At 43.4% G+C, this 15462-nt stretch overlaps 1 protein-coding gene across 1 annotated transcript in view; it reads left to right on the top strand.

Annotated features, from left to right (window-relative positions):
* ODAD2 (outer dynein arm docking complex subunit 2) overlaps positions 1-14457 on the top strand; it is a 158348-nt gene extending 143891 nt beyond the window's left edge. The window contains exons 28-29 of the mRNA XM_083580125.1: positions 10049-10082; positions 11298-14457. Of these exons, the coding sequence (XP_083436251.1) occupies positions 10049-10082; positions 11298-11484 (221 nt within the window). The 3' untranslated portion in view covers positions 11485-14457. The remainder of the gene's footprint in view (positions 1-10048; positions 10083-11297) is intronic.
* Positions 14458-15462: the final 1005 nt, after the last annotated feature.

Genomic DNA, 15462 nt, shown 5'->3' with positions numbered 1-15462 from the left:
TGCTGCCATCACACTTGTGTGCCTCCATCACAACCAGGTACTATGCAAATCCCTAGACAAGTTTTAAGTGCTTGGCTGAGATGGAGTGAATGCACCAGCTTGGCTTCTAATGGAGATCCACTCTGCAACTTGCTCACACTCTTAAAACAGGGTCTGCACCAATAATAATAATAATAATAATAATAATAATAATAATAATAATAATAATTGTACCCACTCTGGGTCACTTCCAGCATATAAAAAATAATAACAAAACATTAAAAACTTCCCTATACAGGGTTACCTTCAGATATCTTCTAAAAGTCAGATACAGTGGACGCTTGGGTTGTGAACGTGATCTGTGTGGGAGGCATGTTTGCAACCCACAGCGCTGTGTCTGCACACGCGTGGGTCGCGATTCAGTGCTTCTGTGCATGCGCGAGCTCCAAAACCCAGAAGTAACCTGTTCCGTTACTTCTGGGTTTGGCACAGTGCGCAACCCAAAAACACGCAACCTGAAGCGTCTGTAACCCAAGGTATGACTGTAGCTGTTTGTTTCCTTGACATCTGGTGGGAGGGTGTTCCACAGGGCGGGCACCACTACCGAGAAGGCCCTCTGCCTGGTTCCCTGCAACCTCACTTCTTGCAATGAGATAACTGCCAGAAGGCCTTCGGAGTTGGACCTCAGTGTCTGTGCTGAACAATGGGGGTGGAGATGCTCCTTCAGGCACACCATTTGTCCCAGCTTCACCTAGATGGGAGACAGCTTTGTTGCTGAATGCCAGTTGCTGGAAATGAAATGGTGTGTGTGTGTGTGTGTGTGTGCGCGCGTGCGCTTTTGTGCTGGAATCCTGTGGAATCCCACAGGCATCTGGCTGCCCACTGTGAGAACAGGATGCTGGACTAGACGAGCCATTAGCCTGAAGCAGCCGGCTCATCTTATGCTCTCACAATTCTTCTTGTGGGTTTGTCAGTGGGCTACAAGTCATAGATAATAAATCCTGGTGTACTTTTCCCAGGCCTACAAACTGGCCCATAATGCCAGATGTTGCATCAGAATCAGTCCTCACTTACTTGGTTTCATTTGCTCTCGAATTGTAGCAAGACCCAAGAAAACGTCTATTTTGATATGTTCCTATCAGTAATGGGCTTAAAAGCACTAAATAACTTGGTTCCATCTAGTAGTGAAGCCCATATTCATAAGTATCTGGCTTGTATATTAGCTTCTTTAGCATATAACCTTTGACCACATTGTGAATAAGTGCAGTATCCCCATTAAAATTTGTCCAGGCTGGAAAATAATCTGAGCACGTACTTCCTGGTACCTTGAATATTGTAATATGGTGAATATGGTGCCAGGGACTGAGGGAAATGTAGTCTTTTTCCTGGAGTGCCTGAGTTCTTAGCAAGCACGTCAGGCACTCTCTTAATACCTGGGGAGCTGCTGAGTGCCTGGCACCTACACTAAGGACTCAAATGTCCTGGGAAATGACATATGAATGATTCACAGTGTCAAGCAGTGAGGAAGACCCCACTTTATTACCAGGTAAGTGGGGAGGCAGAGCAAGTTGCAGGGGGTCTGTGCTGGAGGAGGCTTCAGGGATCCATTGTGGCCCCAACGATGTTTGCAGGAACACGCCAGTGTCTGAAGTTTAGAATCAGGCTGGGCGGGGTGTGTTTTCTGACGTTTCCTTATAGCTCAGTTGATTAGAGCATGGTGCTGATAACACCGAGGTCACAGGTTTGATTCCCGCAAAGGACAGCTGCATTTTCCTTTATTGCAGGGGATTGAACTAGAAGGTTCTCAAGGTCCCTTCCAACTCTGCAATTCTATAATACTTTGAGAAATAAAAGGTAAAGGGACCCCTGACCATTAGGTCTAGTCGTGGCCGACTCTGGGGTTGTGGCGCTCATCTCGCTTTATTGGCCGAGGGAGCTGGCGTACAGCTTCTGGGTCATGTGGCCAGCATGACTAACCTGCTTCTGGCAAACCAGAGCAGCACACGTAAACACCATTTATCTTCCCACTGGAGCGGTATCTATTTATCTACTTGCACTTTGACGGGCTTTTGAACTGCTAAGTTGGCAGGAGCAGGGACTGAGCAACGGGAGCTCACCCCGTCACGGGGATTCGAACCGCCGACCTTCTGATCAGCAAGTCCTAGGCTCTGTCGTTTAGCCCACAGTGCCACCCACATCCCTACTTTGAGAAATAGCCAAGTCCAATTTCAAATCAGGCAAGGTGAGTGGCCATCACTACCTCCATCATACCTGAACATCAGACTGTCCCATTACAATTCCAAATCAGGATAGATAATGTCTTTCATTATCATTCAGTATCAATTTAGGATCAAAAGGGAACCTGGGATGCCTTCTCCATGGCATGCCCTCCCCCTGTTAGTCGCCAGGTTCCAAGTCCAATAGATACAAGATAATATCACCAAGGCAACTACCTGCAAACAAACAATAAACACCCGTAAAAATGTCAAAAGTAGTTTCTTTCCAAAATAGGTTTTATCTTATTGTTGTTGTTTAGTCGTTTAGTCGTGTCTGACCCTTCGTGACCCCATGGACCAGAGCATGCCAGGCACTCCTGTCTTCCACTGCCTCCCGCAGTTTGGTCAAACTCATGCTTCGAGAACACCGTCCAACCATCTTGTCCTCTGCCGTCCTCTTCTCCTTGTGCCCTAGGTTATATCTTAAATAATTGCAAATGCAGTAAATAATGAACTGAAGGACATTGTCCTCTTTCTATGTTCCTCCCAATGGAAACATGCTGATGTGGACAGATACACCCCTGCTTTAAGCCGTTTATATATGTATATGATTTACTACAAAGCTTGATAACTAAGCCCTTTGGGGATGAAACGCCTAATTAGCGGAGTGAGCACGGAACAAATGATACGTCACAAGTGGACTCTTTATTTACTGCATTTGCAATTATTTAAGATAAAATCTATTTTGGAAACAAACTATCTGTTTGTTTGCAAATAGTTGCCTTGGTGATATTATCTTGTCCCTATTGCAGTAGCCATTGTATCACCACCCTGTTTATTGTTTTATTGTAGATTCCAAGTCCAAGCATTCCCCCAAAACAGGGTGGCCTAAAACTTGAATATAACAAAACAACGTTATTCATTCAGATGTTATTAATCTTAAACCATATTTTAGTTCTGGTAAAATTCCATGTGGACTTTGGTTTTGGAATCCACATGAGCATTTGTGACATTTCTTCTGAAACAACATGATTTTATGAACTCTAGTTCACCCAGCTTTGCCCTTTGCTGTTAACACTGTGAAACTTTATGATGCATGCAAACCTCATTTGTGCCTCTAAACTGTGGTTTGGGAGAACTGCGCATAACCTAGAAAACTACACTAAATCATTGCTGTGTGTGCTGTTGAGCCTTGCCTTGCTATTTTCTGCCTCCCACTCTTTCCTCCTTCAGGTTATCTGGAAAATCTGGGTCAACACAGTCATCTCCAAAAGTAACAAAAACCAGTTCACACGAGATTTGAAGAGAAATAGTTGAACGTGCTTATGCCAGATTTGATACGAAAATCAGAATTGTTCAGTACACTGCCAAACATACACTCTGTACTTTACTTTGTCTTTACTTCTGAGCTAATGTTCTCCTTCCAGTTTTTAGAAGAAACTAATGCAGGGTTGTGGAAGGCACTGCTGTTCCAAATTTGCCCTGCCACCTTTCCATCCTTGGTGGTGTGGAGCCTTTGGTCCAACACAGCCACGTTGATAGTGTGTGCAAGGACAAGGTCCACATTTTGGCTCTTCTTCAGCCTTTGGCCTAATTGTAGTCATTCCAGCAAAGGAGGGCTAGGTTGGAGTGCAATTACTTGTTGAATGTTTTGAATAAAGTATAGCAGAGCGAACAGTGAACGTGCACAGTCACATGGCAGTAATTCTCCAAGGTGCAACTTGGGGGAGGCTGAGGAAGACTGGAGTATCTGAGAGCTAGGAGAAGCCAGGTGACATGCCCTAAGACAAGGGGTGGTTAACCTGCGGTCCCCTTCAGCAGCGGTTGGGCTCCCAACTCCCACCAGCCCCAGCCAGCATAGCCAGTGATCTGGCATGATGAGAGTTGTAGTCCAGCACCACCTGGAAGGCCACCAATTAGCCACCCCTGCACATGAGCTGCTCTAGCCTGGTGTTGCTGATTTGGGGAAGATCCCAAAGGGCTTGGGGGAGACCTGCCAGAGGAAACAGGCTGAGAAGTCTGTCCTTTGAGTCTGGACAGGAGTTCTTGGACCAGGGAACTGAAAGGTGTGGCTCCTCTCTGAAGTGTGTGGGGGCGGAGTGTAATTAAACCACAGAGCCTAGGACTTGTAGATCAGAAGGTTGGCAGTTCGAATCCCCGCGACGGGGTGAGCTCCCGTTGCTCAGTCCCTGCTCCTACCAACCTAGCAGTTCAAAAGCACATCAAAGTGCAAGTAGATAAATAGGTACCGCTCCGGTGGGAAGGTAAACGGTGTTTCCGTGCGCTGCTCTGGTTCGCCAGGAGCAGCTTAGTCATGCTGGCCACATGACCCAGAAGCTGTACGCCGGCTCCCTCGGCCAGTAAAGTGAGATGAGTGCCGCAACCCCAGAGTAGGCCACGACTAGACCTATGGTCAGGGGTCCCTTTACCTTTACCTTTAAAGTGTGTGTCTATTGTGGTTTTAACTTTCTGCATGTTTTAAATTATGCTTGTGATTTTTTTAGTGAAGGTTTTATTGTTTTATCTTTTTGTAAACTGTTTCCTACAACCAAGTGGTATATAATTTTTTAAAAAATAAACAACTATAGTATTTTTATCATGTTCCAAATACTGGAGTAAGAGGTGTTATGTCCCCTGTATCTTGATCCCAGTGTTGTCTTAAAGAGGTTTCTGATTCAGAGGACTCCTACTTGGGCAGCTCTCAGCACCCTCTTCTATACTGTCTTGCAGTCCCACGCAGAGCTTGTCTGAGGCCCAGGGCAAGAGTTTTATTAGAATAAAGTTATAAACTCAAACTAAAAAAAGCAGCCGGTCCCTGGTGGGCCCCCCAACCCCCTGCCAGCTTAGACCCCCAAGGCCTGGGGCAACTGTACCCAGCTACCCCCACCCATCACAGGCCTGATGTCCTGTCTTGGGGGCATGGCTCTCCCATGATCCTCAGAGTGTAAAGATGACTCCCCTATAGCTTCTCCTGTTCCACAGCCATGCAGGAGCATGGGAGTGCAAAACTGGCTGTGGGCCCTTTGAGAATTGTGGACAGTTCTCCAAGGGACATAGAGCTGTTTGAAGAGCCTTCATAAGCCTTTGGATTCCTTTGAGCCTCTGAGAGAACATCTTCCATAGGGCACCTAGGAGAGCCTGGAGCTGCCCAAGGTCCTGAACTGCCAGGCCTGTAGCAGAAGGAGCTCTAGGCACTGCTTCCTGTTCACCTGTGAGCCCCAGTAGAGCAGGGCAGGAGGGTGGGTTATATTCCATATATTATACATAGCATTAGGTGGAGCATTAGACCTGTAAGGACAGAATGGCAGACAGCAGGAAACATTGAAGGGAGTAGCAATGGAAAGCTCTGCCTGAAAACTTTGACCCTGGTGCAGCTAAAATTAGCCACAACCAGTAGAAATGAAACAATATATTAGTCTCAGTTCAAACAAGTGCTATTGTTTTTAAAGGTACATAGTCATGGCTAACTAACTCAACTGGAGCCTTTTGATTTTCTGATGTCATTACTGACAGAAACATCAAAATAGACATATACTTGACTCTTAGAACAACCATCTTCATATTTTTAGAGCGTCCCCCATTTCAAATGAGTTAATGTTGTTATTTCAATTAAGCAAATCCTTATTGCGCTAAAATCTGTTCCTGTTGCAGATGTGGAGGTGGATGAGCTAAAATGGTAAAAGAACAGAAATGGGAGCCATTTTAGTGAGGAGAATCACTTCCTCCAACAGCAAACTTTGAGCATCTTCAATAACCCAATAAAAATATCAAAATTTGCAAGCAAAAGCAATACATTAAGTTAATAAAACAAATTTCCAACAATAAAAACCATAGCCATAAAATGCAGTGACAGCAGTCAAGACAGAACAATGTATCATAAAGTAGAAAGCCAAAAAAAGTAAAACTGCCCTGAGGTGGTCAACAAGGTTCACACAATGCACATGTCTCAGAGTGGGGAAGTCCTCCACAAATGTGGGGCACCGCCACAGAAAAGCACCACCCTCTGATGCCCCCAGATATTTTGGGCCACAACTCTCTTCCGCCCCACCCCAACCAGCCTGGAGGACACCGAGTTGGCAAAGTCTGGTCTGAAGAGTAGGGCCTTAGTGCATGAATTGTGCAGTTGCATATGGGAGCAGCTGCCTCTTTGGGTAGCAGGATGCCAAGCTGAATAGCATGCTATACATCACTTTGATTTGTGCCTACAAAAAAATTGGAATAGTGTGTGTGTGTGTGTGTGTGTGTGTGTGTGTGTGTGCGCCCGCGTCTGAATAATATTTTATTTGATGTTCTTTTCAAAAAAGAATCACAAATGCAGAAATATTATTTAGCAACAATGTGTGTAAGATTACATATTCTTTAATAAGTTTATATTTCGCAAAAAGAGGAGCTGGAACAGAGGCAACCCAGCAAGCGATATCCTGCTTTGTTAAAAGGACGGTCCTTTTCAGAGAGAAAAAACAAGCCAAGGCACATCTGGCAAGCCTAACGTACACCAAGAAATGTATAATTTTGTGGATGAGTGACTTATTTAACACTTGCATTATTTAACTCAGCTGTGGTATAATTCAAGACAGGATTATTCCATTGTTTAAATTTTTGCAAAATTCCACTGTTTCTTTGTACACCATTAGTGTTCTTTGGAGTAGTGTGCAATGCATAAAACTCTCAAAATAAGCACTGTGCTGTGTTCCCAGGAGGCGACGTGAGTGATAAGTCTTGGATTTTGGTATTTACTGAAGGAAATATATTGGAAAGTTATCCCCAAAAAAAGAACTTGCTTGCTTTCCCCTTCCCTTTCTGCTGTGCTTTGTACACATAAGAGCCTCTTTGTGTACAAAGTCCCTTCCCAATTCTCTTTTGCAGCTCTCTTTGGGAGGTTCTTACACACAATATCTCAGAATAGGAGTATGTTTTAAATGGGAACTGATACATGAAGTGTTGCAGATTTTTAGCTGGGTGCCATATAAATGAGGATGCTAACAAAATTTGGAATATCCTAGATTTCAGTGGCAGATTCTGGAATCCCTCTCAGGATATTTGGACAGGCTCCAGGGCTTACTGGACTCTGAGGAGACACAGAAAAATATTATTCCCTCCATCAGGGACTTGCCGACAATAACCGAAGCAGGTTATTGCCATGATCAACCCTTGCCAAGGTTCAGTGTCTCAGCCCTGGCCTAATAAAGCTCTGCTTTCGTCTGCAAATCATCTGGATTTGCAGACACCTTGGAAAACAACACAGAAGCTTTAATTTTCCAAACTAGATAGGAATAGGAAAGGACTATCTTTAAAAATTGGGGAAGGGGGTACAAAAGAGGACACAGATTTGCATGGAATTTCCATGTGCTGGTTTGTACAAAAGGATGCAAATTTAGGAACAGCTGCTATAATGTAAATAGAAATACATTTCTCCATTGTGTGTATACATCTCCAGCATGCAGGTTGCTAGCTGACTTGTGTGCCTTTTCAGGGCTTGTCCGAACTAGAGCAAAATGTGGATCGTCACTGGCCTGTCTCCCCGTTAATTTAAGGGTGTCCACCTTAAAGGGACGCAGGTGGCGCTGTGGGTAAAACCTCAGTGCCTAGGACTTGCTGATCGCATGGTCGGCGGTTCGAATCCCTGCGGCGGGGTGAGCTCCCATCGTTCGGTCCCAGCTCCTGCCCACCTAACAGTTCGAAAGCACCCTTAAGTGCAAGTAGATAAATAGGGACCGCTTTATAGCGGGAAGGTAAACGGCGTTTCCGTGTGCTGCGCTGGTGCTGGCTCGCCAGCTGCAGCTTCGTCACGCTGGCCACATGACCCGGAAGTGTCTTCGGACGGCGCCGGCTCACGGCCTCTTGAGTGAGATGAGCGCGCAACCCTAGAGTCGGACACGACTGGCCCGTACGGGCAGGGGTACCTTTTACATGGCAACCTTCCCACTCTAGTATTGTCCTAGGGCTTTGCCCCTTATCAATCATAGTAAAGTCCAAAGTGGCCAGGATTTGGGGCGGGGGACCACATTTAATGATGTAAAGGTCTGGGACAACACTGGGATGAGGTCCACATTTTGCTCTGGTGTGGATAAGCCCTCTATTTGCTGTCCAGACGCTAACTGCAGGGGGCTGCCATGGGTAAAGTAAGATAAATGGCCCCTTTAGTTGGCACCAGAGATGCTTTGCCTATCTTTATAAAGTACCTCTTCCCAATTTGTTATAGCTGGCTGTAATAGTAGTATTGTAACCTTAGTGTGCATCTGCAGCACTCAGAGTGAATTTTAGCATAATAAATATATGGTACTGAAAAACAGCATGTTGCAACACAGAGCTAGTATTGACCAATGACTAATTTCTGGGCACTGAATGCTACAGAGTTAGTATTGTCACATGCTGAAAAGGTCTATTAATAGGGTGAAGAACTCTGAATGGTAGGAGATTTATAATCCTCTTGGAAGCAATAGGCAGGAGGCAAATGATGGAAACAGGATGAGGCCTTCCTAACCAACCAGAAAAATAGCACTCCCCTGGTGTTAATGAAATGATGAAGTCTTTGAGACAAGCAGGAGGGGAAAACAGCCAGCAACCAGTTACTGCATAAGAGTGTCTTTCATCCTCAAGGACTCTAGGAAGTGATCACTTCCTCCATCAATGATGAATGGTGCCACCTTTGAAAATGACCTTTCTGTCTTCTGAAGAGACTGCACTCTGAAACATGTTGGGTAGTCAGAAATACAGTGCAATGAAGTCAATGAGACATGAAGGTGACCAGTTCTTAGAAGCATCAGTTCATCAACTTTGGTCTACAACAGGCATAGGCAAACTCAGCCCTCCAGATGTTTTGGGACTACAACACCCATCATCCCTAGCTAACAGTACCAGTGTTCAGGGATGATGGGAGTTGTAGTCCCAAAACATCTGGAGGGCCAAGTTTGCCTGTGCCTGGTCTACAGAGTGGACGGTGTCCACTGTCCTCACTGTTAGATTTCATAGCTTTTTTGTAATGCCAAATAAAGGTTTGGCGAAGTGAAGTCCTAGCTTTCATGGTGCATACTGAATAATGATTAAGTGTTTTGCAACCATAAATGCACCCTCCAGTGGCCTTACAAAACATTTCCTGTGTTGCAATATATAGTCTGGTCTTCCTTTTTCAACTCACTTTTATTTTATAGCTCTTTCCCCCATTGAAATGAAATAGCATGCAGCTCTTATGACAGGGAATTAAAAACTGCACTTATCTTGCTTTAAAAATGGGATTAACAGCCCATTCACACAGATGACCACCTTCATTGCTGAGGTTATAAGACACAAAGAGAAACACAACCCTTGAATAAGGCTGGTGCCAATTAAGAAGATAAGTTCACAAAGTGTACAAACCCATTTGACCCCAGGCCAGCTCTAGTGGTGTATGACTAGTTGTGCAAGAATTTGGATGCAAATTCTATTGCATCCTATTTATGACCAAAGTTCGTGATCTAGATAATAACTCTAGGTGCAGTGTGACTGGATCAAGGCAAATCTGTTTCAGCGAGAATCTTCTAATGACAGTGAATCCCACTGGTGGTGTTTTTTCTTCCTTCTTTTGGAGGTCCCTTCAAGATTGCATTGTTGTTCCTACTCAGCATAAGAACGTTAATTCTCAACAGGGATGTAGTCTTGTGGGTGGGGGGGAATATTCCCTTGCTCTAGACTCAATATGAATGTTCTCCATTAAGCCATGCAATTTCAGTGTTGTGCAAATCAGAGATCTGATGGGATACCTTGGGAGCAAAAATGTGTCTGAAACTAGGGCTGCCATCCATATGCTATCCAGTGCTGCTTTAAAAATGAATGAATGAAAATGGTGGATTGACCAGATTATTATCTCCTTTCAGAAACTCTGGAAAATGGACCTAGCAAGTGTGAAAGGTGAGTAAAAGTTACCTTTGCCAGTTGCCTATTTCAGAAGTGTATGTAAGGTGTAAGGAGTGGGGATGGGCAAACATTGCCCTGTTCACCTCAGGTATTTGGCAAGAAAGCCCGGAGGGGCTTTGCAAAACCCACATCTTATGTGCATTTGACTTACACAATTTCAACCTGGCTGAAGGTGGGCTGGTGAGGGGAAGGACCGGAGGTTCCAGGTGCTTGGTGCACCTGGAAGTTGGGTGACTTTGGCCAGTGGCACCATGGCTCTGGGACTGGTGGGGGTTTGCCGTGAGATCATGCAAGAGCCAAAGGCAGCTCACTCACAGGGCACCCTGCCAGCAGGCCTTGCCCAGGAACAAAGGTCAAGGCCTGGCACGGAAAGAGATTTTCAGCTCTCGGCCTTTCTTCCCAGGCAAGGTCTGCTCAGTTAATGGGAGCATCCCCACAACTCCCAGAGCCACTGGGCTGCTGGCCAAAGATGCCCCACTAGCAGGGTACACCAGGCAGGACTTTCCCCCTCACTAGCCAGCCTGTAGAAGGCAGGGTGGCTCAAAGGGTTATTTTGGGTTATGTGCAATTTTCACTTGATCCTCAAAACCTAGCCCTCGCATAAGAAGTGATTCCTCTGTAATAAAAGAGAACGTGTGCAGAAACCTATGCTTCCCCATTTGCAAGCTGAGGCATGGGAAAGGAGGGGAGTGGAAATCCCTTAACTTTGGGGGAATAAGTATCTTATTTCTCACACACACACCCACACACACCCACACCCTTATCTTAGACAGTTCATTCATCCCTGTGCATCCTGCCCTCATTGTGTGCAAAAAAGGTGCAGGAAATGAATTTGCAACTGCTGCATGAACAGGTGGTGAAGGACAGTAAGATGGGAATTTGGGGGAACTTATTGTCTGCTCCAAGGTTCGCTTTCAAGTTGTTTTTTTATGTGGGATGTTCTTCTCAGGAGTACTGGAAATATTAATAAAATGAATCTAAATAAGTATTGTTTAATTAATATAATATTTATATAAATTTAGTGGGCTGTGTCACTGTAGTTCAGTTTCTCCATCTCTCTCTCTTTGCCTTCTGCTGTTTTATCTTGGCAAAAAAAAAAGGAAGACTTCTTTAAAAATGAAAATGCTGTAAAATGCATTGCCTCGCTTTCTAAGTACTTGACAAGAATCATCATCAGACACGGAAACATTTTTTGTTGCTTGATTCTAGTGCAGCTAACAGAAAGAGATCAAACAAAGATGAGACCTATTGGAAGGAGATCAACGCAGCGATGGCCTTAACAAACCTTGCACAAGGAAAGGACAAACTCCAGGGGACAACCAGCTGCATCATTCAGAAATCGTCACACATATCAGAAGTAAAGACTGTCAAAGTGCCACTAGTACCACCATTTTAAAGAGAGTTGTTGCTTTTCTTTCCAACACATGTGGACATGTATTTTTCATGCCATTGGTTTCCCCCCTGTAAGATCAGAATGAGAGGTCTGAAGCAAGAATTGAGAACCAGGTTCTTTTTGTAGCACGGTCAGTAAAAATAAGAATGGGAAGTTCTCGCCGTGCAGGCATGCTTGAAATCAATGGCAATCTCTCAAGATCCTGGGCGTGTTCTCGTACGATTCCCATTTGTTTCAGTGTTGCTTGTGCAAGAGACATTCCCAATGAATTATGCACAACGATGGCAATAAACAAATGCTCCCTCAGGCTAAAATATTTTGATTTCTGGAATAAAATATAAAAGCAGTTCTATAAAGGGCATGTAAATTATGGGTGGCGAAGCCTCCCAAGTTTGTTTGTTTTTTAAGTCAAAACTATTAACTTATTTTATTGTATTAATCAAACTGCACATTAAGCGCTGCATTGCTATAACAATAAGTGCCTTGCTTTCGTACAATAAGCTAGAACGTGGGCATAGCTCAATACAACTGTGCCTCAAAAGTGTGCCAACGCCACAACGCTTAACCTTTGCATGTAATTTCTAAATGCATCCTGACCAGTTTAAAGCTGACCTCAGAAAAAGGGTAGACGTTTCTCAAAAGCCCTGGAGCATTTGCCTTGTATGGATTAAATAAATCTCTTCGGTGAAATTGCTACATTTTACAACGGAAAAGTCCACTATGTTAACAAGTAATGTGGGGTTTTTCTTATTCAAATGGGGGAAACGTTGCTATGCCTCTATGGGTTCTTTTCCCCCTCCTGACTGCATTTGCCATATGTTAAAAAATACAAAGAATAATTCCTTTCATAAGTGCAATACTGTATGTGGGGGAAGAGTCTCATATTTTTTGAAGGCGCATCCTGATTATGTACATTAAAGCTTCAGTTACTTTGCAATGTGAATGTAAAAAGCAGAAAAAAACAATAGCCACAGGTGGACAAAACCATCATAATGGAATTGCCCAGTCCTAGAGCTTTTTCTTTCATATGGACTAAAAGGGCTGCCTTTGAGTGTGTGTTTTATGTGAAGAAAAATGTACGTTGACCAGAATGGTCATTCACATTACTTATAAGGCCTCTCCTCAGATTTCCTAGTCAGTACATTGACAGAGATTGGAGGTTAACAATAATAGAGAGTTCAAAGGGGATTTAAGCCTTACATAAGAACACGCTCTGATTCTTTTATGTAGTTCAAATGTTTAACTATAAAAAGACTCATTGTGATAGTTTAAGTCGTCGTCCCAATGATGAAACCATCAGTAAATCCAGTTGGGATTTCTTCCTTTTAAGCTCTCCTTCTGACTTATTGAAACTGTTATGTAAGTAAACAAAGCAGATCACTTTTCTGGTACCAAATCAACCTATGCTTCAGTTTGTTATTTATACTGGAGCTCAATAACTTTCCACGACGGAAACTGTTATTGCCTTAATGCGTCCAAAATGTTTTTATTTTGGTACGGAATGTATCAAATGAAGAAAATCCCCATTTCAATGAAGGGGGGAAAGAAGGCATAATGAAATCTATATATTATATAAAGCAAATCATTGGAATTAAAAACATATGGGGCACACACAACACACCAAACAATTGTGGCACTGAAGCAATTTAAAGTCAAAGTAGATGCTAAATTGGGCATTAGAAACACCATTTTAAACTCCTAAATTTGACTAAAGCAAGTATACTTTGCTCCAACCATACGAAAATATTCTAATCAGGTTTACACTCTTGAATAAGCAACAGTAAAGTCAAATATAGCTTATACTCGGGTCAGTAAAATAAAACTGGGAAAAGAGCTGATTGTCCGGAGTCCAGTTCAGGGGAAATGGAAACCTAGCTTATTTTCCTTAAACCAGTTTTAATGTTACATCTGAATAACAGTACCCAGGGTAAATTTGTAAATCTAGTTAGAGATCCTAGTTTGGAAATGAGTTCTCAGTCCAGGAAAGCTGCTAATCCTGTTTTTATACTCAACCCAGTTTGGTACATAAAAAAAAAATTGACCAAACCCTGTCTGAGGTGGGCAGAGTCACAGCAAAGATCATTAAGCAAAATGCCTAGAACCTGATCCATTTCATCTTCTATGCAGGTATTGAGTGAGTTCAATTTTTCCGGTGGAAAAAGCTATCCAGATGCAGAAAGAGGGATAGTTTCAGGACCTTACATGCATGGATCAGCGCAAGACACAGTGTGGAACTGGATGTCCTTGTAGATTTGCTAGTTTGCAATACAATAATGAGGATCAGGCAATGCAGCCAGAGCAAAATAAACTACATTTCGATTTAAAATCTGAACTGGGTCTTTTTGTTTGGGTAACCTATTGGAATTTTACTCCTACCCCTTCTGCTTCTAATAAGGCCCAATGAACTTCTAAGCTGCCCATTCCTTCTTTACTTGACATATATGGCAAACTCCCGTATAGTGAGGAAGATCAAAACCCTTGGTGAAGCTGACTTTCAGGTATGCAACGCGTTGCTCAAGCATAGCCAGTTCCAATTGCACTAATATAATCTAGATAGCAGATATCAAACCTCGATGTAACATGTAGAACGCATCTTGATGTAACATAGCATTTTGTGGTTGTTGTTGTTTTAAAGTGTACAATTAAAATGATTTGATATGAAAAAATATTTTGTACATAAATATATATATTTTTACTTTTTTAAAATTGCTATTTTGCATTGACATAAAAAGCAGGAAATATATGTTACGACTGTATGAACAGTTGAAGGATACTTTTGGTTGACTTGCATCTTCGTGCAAAAGAGGTCTCCCCCCACAACAGTGACTTTCAGACCTGACCAACTAGACTTTGTCATAACAATGTGAGTTTTTAAAGAAAACAGAGTAAACACTTCACTTTAGTTCATACTATTATAAGTTATTCTGTTATTAACTATTTTGTGACAATAAACTGTCTTGCCAAACTTTTCTGTAAGACATATTCTCTCTGCTTTTTATTTGGGTGATTGGCAACAAAACGGAAGTAACTAACAGCACAAAACTAACCATGCTTACTCAGAACGACATCTGACTGAAAAGAATGAAAGCCACAGGACTGGCTGGTATCAAAGATTCTGTGTGCAAGTGTGTATAAGTTGTTTTTTAAGGGGCACCTATGAAAAATCAGGTACTCTGAGAGGTGCAATGTTCCCCCAGAGAGCATGGAGCATCTTGGATTGTGCAGTGCAGCCGCTTGGGGGTAGCAAATATTTTTGGTCCATCCTTTCGGTGTCAGGGCTAGGCTGGAACTGTGAGCAGACCTGGAAAGCATGATTTTCAGCCATGAGTCCCTGAGGTCAGGGATCTAACCTGTTGGAGCTGACCTTTGAGATGGGTTCTAGAGCCCAAACACCACAGACAGAAGGGGTGTTGTGGCACAGCCTGCAAATGCAGGTTTCTAACCACAGATTTTGTTCCCCAGGTCTATTTAGTATCAAGCCTAGATCCCACCAGAGCCCAAATCAAAATGTGCCTGTTTCAGGGCAACGTCCTCCCTGGAGCCCTCCTCAACGCCAGTTTCCTTTCACAACTGTACCTCAGTGAGGGGATCACAGGGTGAGGTTGCTGCAGGCACCATGATGGGGCTTCTTTTAGGCTATGAATGTTGTTGTAAGCATGCATAGCAGTATTTGGGCTGCCAGAAAATACGGGAAATGTGACTCACAAGGTACTTTGATATTATTGCAAGTCATCCATTATGGTTCAACCTAGCATGGGGAGAGGGCAGTACACACGGACTCTGGGAACAATGAATACTGCATTTCACATAATATATTGTGCTCCCAAATGATATGTCTAAAGGGGGGTCCACTGCAACATCCACCTGGAGCTGTCTTTGTCACATTGTCTAGGTTTGGGAAACGGAAGAGACCAACAGGGGCAGAGTGAGGTTGATCAGAACTGACTGAATCTAATTTTGGGCCTAGGTAATGTTGCCCAA

Source organism: Podarcis filfolensis (genome assembly GCF_964270895.1).
Source record: "Podarcis filfolensis genome assembly, chromosome: 12".
Taxonomy (NCBI): Eukaryota; Metazoa; Chordata; class Lepidosauria; order Squamata; family Lacertidae; genus Podarcis; species Podarcis filfolensis.
The sequence above is the reverse complement of the archived record's forward strand: the minus strand, read 5'-3'. Positions and strand labels throughout refer to the sequence as shown.